This window comes from Phaseolus vulgaris, chromosome 1, assembly GCF_051622355.1.
Source record: "Phaseolus vulgaris cultivar YP4 chromosome 1, ASM5162235v1, whole genome shotgun sequence".
NCBI classification, from domain to species: Eukaryota; Viridiplantae; Streptophyta; class Magnoliopsida; order Fabales; family Fabaceae; genus Phaseolus; species Phaseolus vulgaris.
In genome coordinates this window covers 43,634,070-43,650,769 of record NC_143498.1, presented here as the reverse complement: position 1 = coordinate 43,650,769, position 16,700 = coordinate 43,634,070, and the positions used below count along the sequence as shown (strand labels likewise).

General features: G+C 35.0%; 2 protein-coding genes across 3 annotated transcripts; both read right to left on the bottom strand.

The window, feature by feature from the left end:
* Positions 1 to 992: 992 nt before the first annotated feature.
* Positions 993 to 2,111, bottom strand: LOC137814211 (uncharacterized). Its single transcript, XM_090296862.1, has one exon. The coding sequence runs from the start codon at positions 2,022 to 2,024 to the stop codon at positions 993 to 995; it is 1,032 nt and encodes a 343-aa protein (XP_090152988.1). The 5' UTR covers positions 2,025 to 2,111.
* A 5,551-nt stretch (positions 2,112 to 7,662) lies between these two features.
* Positions 7,663 to 16,264, bottom strand: LOC137814210 (mitochondrial Rho GTPase 2). Of its 2 annotated transcripts, none has more exons than XR_016521339.1 (14): positions 15,987 to 16,262; positions 15,597 to 15,729; positions 15,343 to 15,492; positions 14,438 to 14,614; positions 14,087 to 14,338; positions 12,924 to 12,992; positions 12,678 to 12,786; positions 10,972 to 11,053; positions 10,683 to 10,894; positions 10,482 to 10,551; positions 10,190 to 10,302; positions 8,336 to 8,486; positions 8,034 to 8,220; positions 7,663 to 7,892 (listed from the first exon to the last, which is right to left on the bottom strand). XR_016521339.1 is itself a non-coding variant. In XM_068616805.2 (14 exons), the coding sequence occupies exons 1-14, from the start codon at positions 16,190 to 16,192 to the stop codon at positions 7,819 to 7,821; spliced, it is 1,932 nt and encodes a 643-aa protein (XP_068472906.1). In that variant the 5' UTR covers positions 16,193 to 16,264; the 3' UTR covers positions 7,663 to 7,818. The 2 variants fall into 2 exon arrangements, 1 of the variants encoding a protein (XP_068472906.1); XM_068616805.2 differs by having other exon boundaries at positions 12,731 to 12,786; positions 15,987 to 16,264.
* Positions 16,265 to 16,700: the final 436 nt, after the last annotated feature.

The following is a 16,700-nucleotide window of genomic DNA, read 5'->3' as shown; positions in this document are numbered from 1 at the left end:
GTCATCTAGCTTTATTCTTTACTGCTCTGGAACATGTACATGAGCAAGACATCGAATACTTGGAAGTGATCCACTCTTGGTTTGCAGCCAGTCCATGCTTCTTGTGGAGTCATGTTTTCAAGAGTTGTTGTTGGACATCTATTAAGAATGTGAATCGACCAATTTGCTGCTTCAGCCCATAATTCCTTTGGCATTTGTTTCTCAGACAGCATGGAGCGCACCATATTCATGATCGTCCGGTTCTTCCGCTCAGCAACACCATTTTGTTGGGGAGTGTATGCTGCCATTAGTTGTCGAGTGATCCCATGAGTGCTGCAAAAGTCTGTAAACTCCTTTGAGTTATACTCGCCTCCTCTATCCGTTCTCAAACACTTGATGCTTGTTTCAGCCTCTTTTTCAGCCCATGTTTTGAATTCTTTAAAAACCTCCAATGCTTCTAATTTTTTATTCAAAAAATATATCCAAGTTTTACGTGTAAAGTCATCAATAAAGCTTAGGATATACCTCTTATTGTTGTTGGAAATTGGGCTAATAGGACCACAAATGTCTGAGTGAACAAATTGCAATTTGTGTGTTGCTCTCCAGAGATTTCTTTTAGGAATAGGATCTCGGTGCTGCTTCCCAACGAGACAATGTGTGCACAGATTCTGTGGAGTTTTCACAGTAGGCAGCCCTTCAACCATTCCTTGATATGTAAGAGTTCTGAGTCCCTTGTAGTTGAGATGTCCAAACCGTGAATGTCATAGTCGTGATTCATCATCAGCTTCAACTTGCATACATTTAGGTAGATTTGACACCATCTTCGCCAAGAGATGGAACATTCTATTTCCACTCATATCTGAATGCATGATTAGTCCTCTACTAGGATGAAACACCTGCAGGTGCCATTCTAAATCAATACAGTGAGCCCCTTTTCTTGTAACTGCCCAATACTTAACAAATTATTCTTTAGTTCAGGAATATAATAAACATTGGTAATTACCTGAACGATGTCATTTACACATAACTGCACACTTCCTATTCCCATCATTTCCCAATTTCACTGTTTGCTTGAAGTCCTCATTCAAATATGTAAACCACTCCTTATTTCCACTCATGTGATTGCTACATCCAGAGTCCAAGAACCATATTTCTTCTCTTGTTGCTTTCTTTTCTTCAACGTATGCCTTGAGTAAGAGTAACAACTCATCTTCATGCTCCATTTTAGCAAAGTTGGCACTTCTTTCCCAATCTGGACATTCGTACTGGAAGTGTCCCTTTTTGTGACACTTGAAGCACTCTATTGCTGCTTTGTAAGCTGATGATGGTCTCCCTCGACCCCGTCCTCGATATCCTCCAAACGTGTTTCTACCTTTTCCTCTTCCGCTTCTCTCCTCTTGAGTCACTTTAAGCACCTGCTCTTCTTCATTGATCCTTTTTCGGAACTTTTGTTCATGGACAATGAGTGAACTTTGAAGTTCATCGACTGAGAGGCAGTTTATGTCATTTGATTCCTCTATCGAGACAACTATGTAATTGAACCTCTCGGTGAGAGTCCGCAGAATTTTCTCCACAATTTGAGTGTCTTGTATTGTCTCTCCATTGTTGCGCATGTTGTTTGCCACCGTCATGACTCTGGAGAAATATTCGGTAATGGTTTCTCCTTCTTTCATTTCCAGAATTTCAAATTCTCTTCTGAGAGCTTGCAATTGGGCTCTTTGTACCCTTTTACTTCCTTGATATTTCCTTTTCATTGATTCCCAAAGTTGTGCAAATGTGTCTTTCTGCAGGATTGTCTTCAGAATGCTCTTATCTATGGCTGCGAATAGATAATTTTTGACTTTCAGATCTTTTAGTTTCAGATCTGCTCTTGCCTTCTTCTTCGCATCACTCTCCACTGCATCTGCGCCCAACTCGACGTATCTTGGATTAATGAGATGCCACCACTCCTTGGAACGAAGTAAATTCTCCATCAACATACTCCAGTGATCGTAATCACCATCAAACTTAGGAATACTCAACAAGTTTTGTCCTTCATTCGACATTTTTCTCACTCCCTGGATCAGGCCTCTTGGTGAGGCTCTGATACCAATTGTCAAAACTTGTGTTCACACACTAAAATACAGACTCAATATTTGCTGGGAGATGAAATCACTTCATGTATTATTTCAAAGAGAGACTTGGCTTAAATAGCCTTTACAAATGAAAGGAGATGTTAGATTTTTCACTTAGTAGAAATCTAACTAACAGAATTATCAGGACCTGAATAATAGATCTGTTTATTAACTAAAGAGAGAAAAAATAGCAGCGGTTAAATTAAAACTGATTTTACTAAAAAAAATAGGTCCATCAATTGAGGGGGTGGAGAAAGCAATTGTCTCCCTCGACTTACGATACATAATGTAACTATAAAACACTCCTAGTAATTTATATTCTTCTAAAAACATGTAACTTCTAATTGTTTAACACTTTTTTTTATGTTTTTTAAGGGAAAAAAAAAAGAAGAAAAACTTAACGTATCAAACGCGCCTTATTGAATAATTAAACGTGCCTTATCACTCATTTTATGCACGACTAATCAGAGAGCAAAAACTCCTTTGTATAGCTGATCATAACATTTTTAATATAAAATATTAGTAAAATATTAAATTTAAGACTTAGATAGTAGAAGTAATTTTTATTGAAATATATCGACGTGAAAGAATCTTAAAATTATGATATTGAATATTAAAAATTAAAAAAAATAAAAATTAATATGAATGTGGTCATATTCAGAAGCAGAAGCAGTATTATCAGAATATTAAAAAAAAACTAAAAATCAGTATTATCACAAAAAAGCTTACATTTTTGTTCATATATTGAATTAAAATTTGACTATAACTAATTTTTATAATATTATTTTCATTTAATTATACATTTTTTGTTTACATAATTTTAATAACATTAAATTAATATTTAATTATCTTTTAAAATTGTAAAAATATCGTAAAAACGTGATCTTATGAAACCTCACAAAAGTTATAAAAAAATAAAAATATGATGGAAGATTCACTTAAATAAAGTAAAATATTATATAAAAAAATTAAGAAGAACCTCTCATCAAATATACTTTCACCATCACATCTAAACACAAATAATAAACGAATTTTTGACATTTTCTTCCTGCAGATTCACACATGTCATAAAAAATCTAATTTATCTTTTCCGTGGACTCAAAGCATATTCCGAACTCTATAATATATTTAGAATTAGAATTGTAATGTTTAGAAGATATTTTCTGAATTTAAAAGTATTTTTTAACTCTATAATTTGAAATATAAAATTGTATTTTAAATTATAAAGTTCAGAAATTGAGTACCATAGTTCTTAGAAATATTTGTCTTCACCCAAGTTAGAAGCACTAGACATGTATAAAAAAGAAAAAATCTCCTTGCACATCCATTACTCTTTCATGCAGCTACATAGTTAAATATACCCTTAATAATATGCTTCGCTTCCTTTTTTTTAATATCAGCTTATATAATCTACCGGATCCGGAGTTGTATACAAAATTGTAGGGAATGGATTAAAATCCAATTTAAATCTAAATTCAAATAAATGGACTAATTCATATTTTAACTAATCAAATTTAAATGAATTTAAATTCATTTAAAATAGATTAAATCTACATTCAATCTATTTTGTTAATTAAATTAAATCTATTTTGTTAAATACATTAAATACATTTTGATACGGAGACATACTAACTTGGTTCAAACCGGATCTAAGTCGACTCAACCTGAATGTGGACCAACTCGATTCGACATCGGCCTAGGCACGGACGACTCGACATCAGTCCGAGTCCGGACGACTCAATCGGTCCGGGCCCAGACGACTCGACATCGGCTCGGACCTGCTCGGCTTGACATCGGCCCGGGGCCGCTTGGCTCGACATTAGCTAGGGCCCAGTCGACTCAACATCGGCCCGAACGACTCGCAATGGCCCGAGCCTGGATGATTCGACATCGACCCGAGCCCGTTCTACTCAACATCGACCCCGACCCGCTCGGCTTGACATCGGTCCGGGCACACTCAGCTCGACATTAGCCAGGGCCCAATCGACTCAACATCGACTCGGGCCCGCTCCACTCGATATCGGCTCGAACTCGGACGACTTGACATCGACCCGAACCCGGACGACTCGACAACGATCTGGGCCCGGACGACTCGACAATGGCCTGGATCCGGTTGATTTGACATCAGCTCAGGCCCGCTCGACTTGACATCGGCCTGAGCCCGCTCGGCTCGACATTGGACAGAGCCCAATCGACTCGACATAGACTCAGGCCGCTCCACTCGACATCGGCCCAGGCCCATTCGACTCGACATTGGCCTGGGCCCAATCGACTCGACATAAACCCGGGCTCGTTCGGATTGACATCAACCTGAGCTTGCTCAACTCAACATTGGTCTGGGCCCGTTCGGCTCGACATCGGCTAAGGCCTAATCGACTTGACATCGATTCGGGCCCGCTCCACTCGATATCGACTCGGGCCCAATCGACTTGACATCGGCCCAGCCCAGGAGACTCGACATTGGCGCAGGCCCGGTCGACTTGACATGGGTCCAGACCCAATCAACTCGACATCAGCCCGGGCCCGGGAAACTCGACACTGACTTGGGCCCGTTCGGCTTGACATCAGCCTGGGCTTGCTCAGCTCGACATTGGCCTGGGTCCATTTGGCTCAACCTTGGCCTGGGCCCGGGAGACTCGACATCGGCCCAAACCCACTCCACTCGACATTGGCCCAAGCCCGTTCGGCTCGACATCGACCCGGGCTTGTTCAACTCAGCATTGGCCTAGCCTGTTCGACTCGACATCGGCGCGGGCCCGGCGACTCGACATCACCCCGGGCTTACTCGGCTCGATATCGGCCCGAGCCAGCTCGGCTTAACATCGGCTCGGGCCAGCTCGGCTCAACATCGACTTGGGAATGCTCGGCTTGACACGGCCCGAGCGCGTTCGGCTTGAAATCAGCCTGGGCCCGCTCGACCTGATATGGGCTTGGGACTGCTCGGTTAGACATCGACCCGGAACCACTCGGCTCGACTTCAGCTGAATTGTCTTGGCTTAACTTGAATCGGGCCAAGTCAAAATTCATCCCAAAATACAATTTGGATAATCCAAAAATGTATCCAATTTATATCTAATCCATATCTATTTAAATGGATTGGATTTAAAATAAAAAAATATGAATTTAAATTCAAAATAAATTCAGATTAAATTATAAATTAAATTTTGTAATTTGAATTTTTTTCTCACCCTTATCAAATTGTACAATCCAATATAGAAACCCAAATTCGATTTCCACAACCGGAACCGGATTGTACGATCCTATATTCAAATAAATTTTTTTTAATTCAACCAAGTGATAACCTGATTTAGGTCTTATAATTGCTAAGCTAAAGATAGAATGATTCTTTTTTTCATTTCATGAACTTATACTTTAAAATTACTTTATACGGGAACTAAATATACATAAATTATTATCACATATTTTTCTTGTGTTTGGTTTAAGAATCTTTTATTTGAAACTGTTAACATAATGGATGAAGGGAGGCAGCCATTTGGAGGAAGTTGCCAATTAGTCCAAGAAATTATCAAATTATAACAGTACTCTAGATTGTTGTTCTTGTCTATTTTTTTAATATTAAAAAAATAAATTCATAACGAATTGACCATTTAATAATTTAATTTTTATTTTATCTTAAATATTGACTTGTACAATCCGATAGATTTTCCAATAGTTAAAACCGAAGTATACTAAATTATACAAATTGATTTGTTTACAATTCGTTATACAATACGGTATACAATTTTGGACTTGGTTTCAATTAACGGACTTTCAATTTGTTTACAATTCATTATATAATCCGGTGTACAACTCCAGACCTAGTTTCAATTAACGGACTCTACAAGTCAATATTCGAAATAGAAAAATAAGTGTTTAGATTGACCAATATACGCGAAGAATATATTTGACTTTTCAAAATGATATGGAAGTGCACGAAGGAGCAAAGGAGGTGCAAGTAGAATTTGCCAAAAATAAAAGGAGTCCCGATATGTTGACACTCTCTTCACATGACACACATTTGACGTTGCAGACGTGACAGAGTGAAATTGCACGCGAATGAATAGCGCGAGCTTCAAAATAGGGTAAAAAAATATATTACATAAGTTCTTAAAAACAATCAGTGTAATATATATTTTTTTACTCAGAATGACCCATTACATCGGTTAAATCATCTAACCGATGTAATATATGATCCATATTAAAAAAATTGATTTTTTTTCATAAAAAGTGGGTGGGTCATAAACGTCACATAGGTAACCACTTACAGACACACGGGTAACCAGTTTTGCGTGTGCCAGTATATGTGGAGGAACTGTGGCTGGGTAGTTCTGGTAGGGGTATTACATCGGTTAAGCCATCTAACTGACGTAATATATGATTTTTACATAAGTTAAGTCATCTAACCGATGTAATACATGGTTTTTATTAAAAAAATTGATTTTTTTTTATGAAGAGTGGGTCGTCACATGGGTAACCACTTACAGACACACGGGTAACCAATTTTGCATGTGCCAGTATATGAGGAGAAACATGTGGCTGGGTAGTTCTGGTAGGGTTATTACACTGATTAAGTCATCTAACCGATATAATATATGGTTCTTATTAAAAAAAATTGAATTTTTTTTCATGAAGAATGGGTGGTCATAAACGTCACATAAGTAATCACTTACAAACACACGGATAACCAGTTTTGCGTGTTCTACGGGTCATATACGGTAATATAGAGTCAGTGTCACATTCTCACAAAATATCACATCTGCAGCATCAATTAATGTCACGCAAGTAGTGTCAAATTTGTGTTAGTGAGAGAGGGTGTTAATAAAACATTTTTCAAATAAAAGGGTAGTTGAGTCTCCTGTATTGTAAATGTTAACATTGTACCCTTTTATTGTTTTTAAAGGGATTTTTTTTGTTTTTTTACCATATTACACAATTTTTAATTTTTCTATAAATTTAAAGTATCATTTATTTACGTTATTTTATTTCTAAATTTAGCTTTATCAAAATAAGTATTTTATCTTTTTAGCACTTTTTAATTCCAAATCTTTATTACTTGTACCCTCAATTATTTTATTTTATTTTTTTTATTGAAGTTGCTCGCTCATTTTAAATGTAAGTTACTCTTATACTAATTTATTTAAATTAACCATATATTTCTTATAATTTTAAAATTTTCCTTTTGTTTTTATATTTTTAGCTAGACTATGAAATCCTAGAGTGTATAGGATCCTTCTTAGTTAATTCACGAGCAAAGTACACGTTAAATACATTAAAATGAATTGTAATTTTTATATTAGTGATTTACTAATTTTACTAAATATGATTGTCGACCCAAACAATTGAAAACTAAATTAAATGTTACAATTTTTACCTAACTTGTGAAAAAATGTTTCAAATTATTTCATATTTGAAAAATAAAATAAGTACGTGAAATATTTAACTCCAAAGGAGAGATCAGTAATTACATCAAATCAAAGTAATTTAACTTTGAAATATACACAATTAAAATCAATTTGAAAAAAAAAAAAAAAAAAAGCAAACAGCCACAACCATGTTTAGGTAGTAGCTATATAAGAAGCTGTTCTAGCAATAAAATAAATGGAATTAGTAACACTATACATAAAATATAACTTGAGGTTAGCCAATAAGATTAGTGTGCGCAATACTGAACACAAATTTAACAGTTAATTTAAGTCAGCTGTGTAAGTATAAAGTTTCTTGATGACTAACCAGAAGAATTCTTCTTCACTGCATACGCACGACATGCTGCCAAACCAACAACTGCCATAGCGGTCCCAACTGTAAATTCAAGATAGACAGTTATTTAAAAATCAACAATTGAGCAATACATAAACAGATACTTTTGAAAACTTGTGGTTTATGGCTTTGTGATTCAAGCAGCAAGTTTCTAGTAGTGGAAGGTATCCAAGAAAAACACACCTGAGGCAAAAACAAGAGAGTTCTGAAGAAGCCGATGGTATTGTTTTCTTTTCTTCCCAATCTCTGTTTCTGGAATGCTTAAATGAGGGTGCTCAGCAGCATGGACAATCTTATTGTACACGTTACTTGAATCGCCTAATTTCATACTTACGTGAATAGGTGCCTCTATTCCCAATTCCTGAGTAACCTGTAGCAAAATCAAACGGATGATAGTAGCATCCTAAACTCGAAGGTTTTAACTATGAAAAAATACATAACAAAAACATTTAATTATGTCATAACACTGAGTTGATAAGCAATACCTTTACAGAATCTTGTACCGCCCTTAGATATGGAGTTAAATCATCCTTAGCAGCAATAAGGAGACAAGGAACTCTATAACCAGTTAGATCTCCTTGTCTAGCAACCTTCTCAAGCAAATCTCGGGATTTCTTCCATGAAAGTTCATCTGAGCTGGAAAAAAAAGTACAAAACCAAGATACAGCTGCATAATGCAAAAATAAACAACCAAATATGCAACTACGAATTAAACTAGGTTAGTTCAGTTAAGGAAAATTCCACATAAGAAAAGACGTATGGCAGAACCTCAAAATACGGTATGGTGGTAGTAATAAAAGTATTTAAGATCAATTTTTTTTATAGTCTAACATGAACTTTGACTTGAGAAAAGAGCCTGGCCTAAAAACAGAACAAAAATTGAAGTGAGTTTTTGGTTCCTACTTAAAATATAGCATCTGAACAAATGGACTCAGATTAAATTTTCATCAGAAGATATATTCATCAATCATATGAATCATCTTTGTCAAGCACCTCTCTTTCCCACCTCAATCCTATCATCTCTATCTTCCACTCTCCATGATACCAGCATACTGATCAACTCTCAGAAAATTATTACTTTTCCTTCCAGAAAGATGGTGTTACTTTCTTGATTCCCTCAAATAAAATGTATCAAAGTGGCTAAAAGGCAAGCGTCTAAGTTTATATTATAAATATGATAGGTTGACATGCACACACACACATATATAGAGAGAGAGGATGGATCAAGTTACTCCTAGATTAACTTTACGAGAGATACCCTTCATTTTCACCCTGCATTTTCTTCTTGTTCTAGTGGCTCTAACAAGTAACTATTATGACCATTAGATTAAGAAAAATTAAGAAGTTTGAATAGAGAGTAACTCTTGATAAAGCTACTGCTAGAGTAACTTTAAAGAGTTAATCCTCATCTACACCTTTCATTTTTGCCTAATCTAATGGTTCTAATAAGTAACTTCTTAAGACCATTAGATTAAGAGAAAATGAAGATTAAGGATGAGGAGTAATTCTCTTATAGTTACTTGGAAATAACCTGATCCCTCCTCTAATATATCATATTGATTTTCATATTTTGTTAGAGAGCAGTGATGGGGATTTATATTGTGGCATCATTATACCTCAAATCATCAGATAAATAATAATTATTTTGAGTGATTCAAAAAAGTTAAAGTTGAGTATACAAGCATAAACAAAAGAATATAAGTTAAATAGACAATATGGACAAGACGCAACCTACAAACAGGGTAAGAAGATGGAAACTCTGGAAAGAAGATGGTTGGGAGAGTGGAAGAGAGAAGGTCAATGTAAGCCACCAGAGTGAGGGAACAAAAGGGGCCCATGTGGGATTTTAATGAAATATTTCATGTCAATCCTTCATTTTCATTGAATGCATATTCTTACTTTATTAGATCCCGTCATACTAATCATTCCTTCAACTACATATGCTCATTCTTCCAGCAAGTAAATGCAAGCCAATTTAAAATCCACATTAACTTTCAATAAATTGAAATTGTTAATCAAAGATTAAGTTTTTATAATTTACTGTGTTTCTAATCAGCAAATAGCATTCACATTGATAACTAATAGGATAATATACCGTGGAAGGCAGATATTTCAAGGGATCTAAAACCGAACCAGGTGTCATTGCAGGCAATATTGCACAAAACAAATTTAGGTAGTTAGTTTATACATAAATACACACGATACCAGCATCTCTTCAATACATTATTTTAACTTACTGCCCATAAATATGCTGATCACAGCAAAGCAAGGTGTGAAACACCATTCCAATAATTTAAATATAGCAAAGCATTATCACATAAGCACATTTTGCACCATACCTGTCATACACAAAAACAGCTACATCACATGCTGCCAAATAGTCCTTTTTTGACAAAACATTTGATACTTTACTCTCTGGTATCTCTCGCAACACAAGAGTTTTTCTGGCTCCCTGTATAGCAGAAGCAAAAACCGGGATCATGAGTACATAGATTGCATATTGTACCCAATTTCCTCCACAACACAAAATCTATGTGACTCCTATATTTACTAGCAAAGCATGAGAGAAAGACAAAATCATTTTTCAAAACCATTTAAATAACAGTAATGTTGCGACATTATGATACTCACCCCAATTAATTCGATGAAATTTACTGCAAACCTCTCAACTGTTGATGGAATATAATTGTTTGAGAACGGCCTGTGAAAATGGAGCTAATTGTTTATTAGAAGGAAAACATATATAAACAGTAGGAGAGAATGAATTCACTAACTCATGGAACAAAATATATTTAAGACACACTGACTAGGGTGATTCGCTCAGAAACACACCTTCCCAATAATGAATCCAACAGAGCAGACTTCCCAGAACTTTTAGAACCAAAAACATAGCATTGGAACACATTCCTTTCTGTTGCTTGCTTCTTGCGATCTACTGCTCTTCTGCGAGTAACACGGAGAGCTGCCGCAGGATTACCACTATATCCAATGTAAATCAAATTAGCCAGGCTACACAGTGGATCAAGTAATGTCATAAGGGCCCACTGCATCATACAATTCAAGAGACATATCAATAACCAACTCATTCTGAAGAATAAAGAACAGTATAAATCATCCCCACCTGTGACAGGAATCCATTTAGAGATAGGTAACCCATGTCATTCATCTCAGCAGCATCCTTATACAGAGCATCATTCCAAGGACTGAAATCACAACACAACCATGTACCAAACCTAAGATGGATGACGTCAAGTGGAAAAACTAACTATAAATAATTTCAAGATTATCACAATTGAAATAGGATACCAAGTTAATAATATGCAGAGTACATACCATCTTTGAACAATAGACAAAATTAAAAAGCAATACTACCGTCAGATATACTTCAGCTGAAAAATTGTAAAATAGTAGTGTTTCCAAAGGTACCACTCTGTCTTTTATAGGATTTTGAAAAAAGGTCTGCTTTCTGAGCTCTCATAATGCAGAAATAAATAGGTGTTTCATGCTGCACAAACATGGACTTTGGCAAGGAACAGTAAAAGCAATCTTTTAAACAGAGAATTATTGTCAAACATAGAATCTCCTGAGTTGCTCCTCATATCCTGAATTTTAGTGATGTCTCCAATATAGTGATTGCTTCAATTAGTCTTAGATCATGTCTGGATAAACTTCTTTTTAAACACTTATAAGAGAAGAAAATAAAAATACCAAATGAAGTGAACTTTTCTCATAAGCTAAAATCAACTTATGCACTTAAGTTTTATAATGGTATGCTGCATCAGTAATTAAAAAATCAATGCTCTCCCCAACCCCCTATCCAAAAGAAAAGCTCAAACTAGGTTATTTCCTGGAATTACAACATACAAGAATAAGAATCACATCACACTTCTGGAGCTTCCAATTTCTCCAGTAATTAAAACTACCCATTCCCCAACTGTAAGACCATCAAGATTTTCAAGCACAAACCTTCAGCAAAATGATAATGACACTGAACCAATGGCACAATTGGTTAAGATTTTCTTTTAGAAAAATAATTGCATTATTTTTCAAAAAACTCTCTCAAGAAACTGCAAAAATGAAACGGATTATTTCCTTAAAATAAACTAATCCAAAATGCACTGTGACCACCTACTCACAATCAATTAGAAAAAGGCCAAAAAATATTACATATGTTCAAAAGAGCTGGATTAAAAGAAAAGGGAGGAAAAGGCCCAAATCCCTAGGTAACAGGGCTAATAGAAAAATCTAGAGACTAGAACAAACCAAAATCAAATTTCTATAGTGCAACTAGAACTACCAACTACACCAGTGAACAATTATGATCACCTAAGAATTCAACGGAATTCCAAAACGAGTACCCAATCAAGCAATTATTGCAGTTTATACTTCTAGGTTGCCTCTTCTTTTTCCCCTTAAAGTAATTTTAATTCCTATCAGTCGCTTACAGAAATCATGAAGTAAAGACAACATCAGTCCCAATTTAATCACGGAACTACACAAAATCTGTAACCAACACCTATAAAGGGATAAGTCTTTCAAGAGGCAGGTCATTTATGACTTAACCCGAACATTTTACAGGAAACAAGTCTACTAATTCTCAGTGAGCCTAAGTATGTTATACAGGACGTTATCTTCTCTTTGCAATGATTACTCAGTTTTGTTGCGTCTACAACTTATCATAAAAATTTCGTCCTAAAGCTTCTAGAGGCAGTCAACCAAATCTAGAGTTCTCCATCCACAATAAGAAAAAGTAATTTAGTTATGCAGACTAAATATGACGTTAATGAGATACTAGTTATAGAAGGGACAATCAAAAGATGAGTTCACCTTTAATTTTTCTATACAGAGAAAGTTTAGGATGAGGGAGGTAGCAGGTTCACCTTTCTGGAGCAGTACAAAATAACTTATCAACTTCCGCAGGTCGTAGGGCTCGATCCTAGAGAGTATCAAGGTTCAAAGAAGTAAATAGAAAAAATGTAAATTAGATATGGAATATCACCTAGAACACAGAGACAGTGGGTTAAAACATATCATAGAGATCAAGGAAGTGACAACGAAACCATTATTACATACTTTATCTGTATCTAACAGTCGAAAGATACCATTTAGAAACTCTACAGCTTCACCTGTCAGCTCCACACTCTGAAAGATTATGTGTACGAGAGTAAATACTTCATATCATTTGTAAGTTTAACAGGAGAATTAAAATAACTTCACAACAATTGGTGATGAATTGATGAGCTATATAATGTCAGGAAATGCATTATTTGGGAAAAAATGCATACTATCATGCTATGTCGTGTGCTTCTTTGAAAACCATTTGACTCAACAAAAATGTATCAAAAAATCAATACCAACAAATATCAGAGTCTCTCTCTCCATCTCAATATCAAGCAACATGGAATAAAAGCATCCCCTCAGTTCCATTTTACCTATCCTTTTAAAAGTTCAAAAAAACATTAATTGCTATTTTCTCAGTTATACCCTCATCTTTACCAATCTTTAATTATTTTACACACGTATAAAAAATGAGAGAGGTAATGGTAGAAAGAGTTCTACAGTAATTAATGTGATCTTGAACTTTACAAGTGACCAATAAATAGAAACAAATTCTCCAAAAATCTAACACTTAAAAAGAAACAGCGGGAGTAACAAAGATAGTATATAAAAGAGATAAGGGGCATAATTAGGAAAATAAAATTAATTTTAGTACATATATGAGTAAAAAAATTGTATTTCTTAATATGTGAGCTATAACATTTAGAACCAAATATAAAGAAAAAGTGGGAGAATACTATATCAACTACAACAAACTAATTGCAAATCCAAAATTCTAACCAGCCATATATATACAAGAGGTATGCTGGCAGATAAGGAAAGACTTGGACAATAACAATGCCTCAACATATAATGGTCATTTTTAAGAGCAAATTTAAAATTCACACTTCACTTCTGCAATTCACCAATCCCACAGGCATAGGTTTTCACAGCTAGTATATGCAAAACCTACCAATGAATAGCTAAATTTGCTCTCAACAGATAAGTGTAACCTAAATGTAAAATTCTACTCTTCCCAATTCAACAACCACACGCATTATCTATTATTGTTAATACCAATACTGAATAATGTACGGTTAATTTTTTTGTATCACTACTCCAACCTCTTCAATTTAAACCAGACAGGTAGACAAAAGGTGGAATTTCCACAATAATATAACACAGAAACTATGTATCACCTGATCCAAAGCGTGCTTAGACGGAACAGGAAGACAATCATCCTTCAGTTTCAAATCATTATCATATCCAAAGTTTCTTAGAACAGCCCATAATGTCTCTGGACGCCCTTTTTTGAGGAACATATTATGAACACAAATAAATCCTGGAAACGTAAGACCAAGTGAGTTGACTCCTTCAGGTACTTTCTGCTGTACAACTGATTTGACTCCAGCTATTTCAGATGATTGCAATGGTACATTGAAACATCTAACCTGTTTGTATATTTGCATGCTTTAAATAAATGGCCACAATGAAAATAATAAATCTAAATAAAAAAGGAAATTTGAAACAAATCTAAATTTAACAATAACCTGAAAATCATTTAGTTCTGCTTCATTGAGGGCTTCATCCATGTCACGATCACAAAGAACAAATATTCTTCTCAAAGCCCTAACACATCGATCTGTTAAAGCTTGACTTCCAATATCATACAATGGATCTACTGGATGTAGTACCGCTTTTTGAGCAAAATAGAAAACTTCAGGGACCTGAAATATTAGAAATAACATTAAATTTCAGGCACTTATATTTTGCAAACAATGATGACAATATATTATCAAGATCGTATCCTTATATATAAGTTAACTGTGATATTATATAAACTCGTGAATTTCTTACTTTACACTTGAGTTAGGCTGTATTCGGTAAGTTTTTCCATAAACATTTGTAGGAAAAAGAAAAATAAGAGAAAAAAATGAAATAAGCTTCTCACATGAGCTAAAAAGCTTATGTACAAGTTAAAATCAGCTCTTTGTAGAAGCTAAAATCATTTAGCTTTTCCAAAATGTTGATTTTAAGTTATACACAAACTATTTTAGTTTATGAGAAAAACTTATTTCATTTTTCCTTTTAATTTTTTTTCTCATACAAGAGCTTCTAGCGAAGCTTATCCAGACATGGTCATACATGTAAAGGAGAAATGGGAACTCATTTAGCTGGCTATTTTTTTCTATCTTTTGAACTTTTTGTACTTGATGAATAAGTATCATTTTGGACTTCAATAAAACATAGGCTTTTATTTTATCACAAGGGAAATGCATTGCAAACTAGATTTATTTACAATATATTGCTGTAAATTGTAATGAATGGCCGTGATACAATCTGTAGTATTGACCGATACTTGAGCAAGAAAATAAGATAAAATCTTGTTTTCTTATATAGAATATATAAATAATTCAGCATCACCAGGTACAAATAATGCAGAGAAGCAAAATACCTGGTATTGCGTAGCAGCAGAGCATTCAATGCACGTGACAATTTCTTTGAACTGTTGCAGTAACTGTGTCATGAGGCGCTCCAAGCTCACTTGCTGGCTTTCATCCCTAAGATCCAGCTTGCAACCAACCACAACTACAGGCACCTTCACCTGCATCAGTGTATCACCCAAAAAAATCAACAATAAACAAATTATCACTATTTGTTTACCACTCGCACTTCATTCCTGGTTGAAAAATGCATAAAGTCACCAACCTCCAACTTCTGCAGTTCCGGGAACCAGTAAGAACTCAACCGAGAAAACGAAGCCGTGTCGTTGCAAGCATAGGTTAAAACTACAGCATCAGCTCTTTTCAACTCCTCGTTACGCTTGCTTTGTTTGTCCAAGCTACACACAACAAAAACGCGCGTTCATTCGGAGCATAATCAAACACTTCAAATCTAGAAGGATCACCGCGAATAAGATAACAATAACATGCATAACATAGAACGAACGAAGTTCAGCCAAAAAATGCGATTCAGTTATCGCGCCTTTAATTGATTAATTGTTTCGTAAAATACGGATTGCTTCGAAAAAAATTCGATAAAACTAATGCGTGGAATTAACTGTGGAAAGTTGCGAAGCTGAAAGAGAAGGAGGAGGACCTGGAAGGTGTGTCAATGACGGTAAGAGGAACGTTATCGGGGTACAAATCAGGGGGCAAGAGAGTGGGCGGAATAACCGGCGTAACAGACTCGGGAAATGACTCCGTCGCGATGGCAGCTATCAGGCTCGATTTTCCGGTGGCTCGGTCGCCGGCGACCACCACTCGAACTCCACTGCGACCGCCGAAGCTTGGGTGATTTGCCATTGATACGATGCCAGATATCAGACCAAGAACGACGGGAAATAATGAAGCACAAATAGGTAGAGTTTCGGGTTTAATTTCTACGAACTCTTAGTTAATTTTTATTAATTAATTATAAAATAGTTATTTTTAAACTAGTTAATTAAGTTTATCAGTAAAATTAAAAAAACCTTTACTTTGATCTTTATAATGTTTAATGTTATTTATTTTATTCTACATACTATTTTTAGCATTAAGTTACATATGTAGTAGGAGATAGAAAAATTAAGACGATATGGGTAAGAATTAACATAAATAATTTTAAAATATAAGAAACAAAAGGGAAAACTTCTATGACTATAAAGATTAGATGAGTAACTAAACGTCTGCAAATTAATAACTAGTTATAATCTTTTGTAGTCAAATAACGATATTTATTTATTTATTTGTGAATTCATATAAGAAATAAAAGCTTATCATTATTGAATAATAATGAAGTTTTATATTGAAAGATAGTTTAATTTTGATGGAG

Coding starts and splice junctions, on each gene's coding strand:
- LOC137814210 (XM_068616805.2), bottom strand. CDS start 16,192: ATGGCAAATCACCCAAGCTTCGGCGGTCGCAGTGGAGTTCGAGTGGTG. Junction 10,303..10,481: donor ATTTCATCGAATTAATTGGG/GTGAGTATCATA, acceptor TCTGCTATACAG/GGAGCCAGAAAAACTCTTGT. Junction 8,487..10,189: donor GCTGTTTTTGTGTATGACAG/GTATGGTGCAAA, acceptor TTTTTTTTCCAG/CTCAGATGAACTTTCATGGA.
- LOC137814211 (XM_090296862.1), bottom strand. CDS start 2,024: ATGTCGAATGAAGGACAAAACTTGTTGAGTATTCCTAAGTTTGATGGT.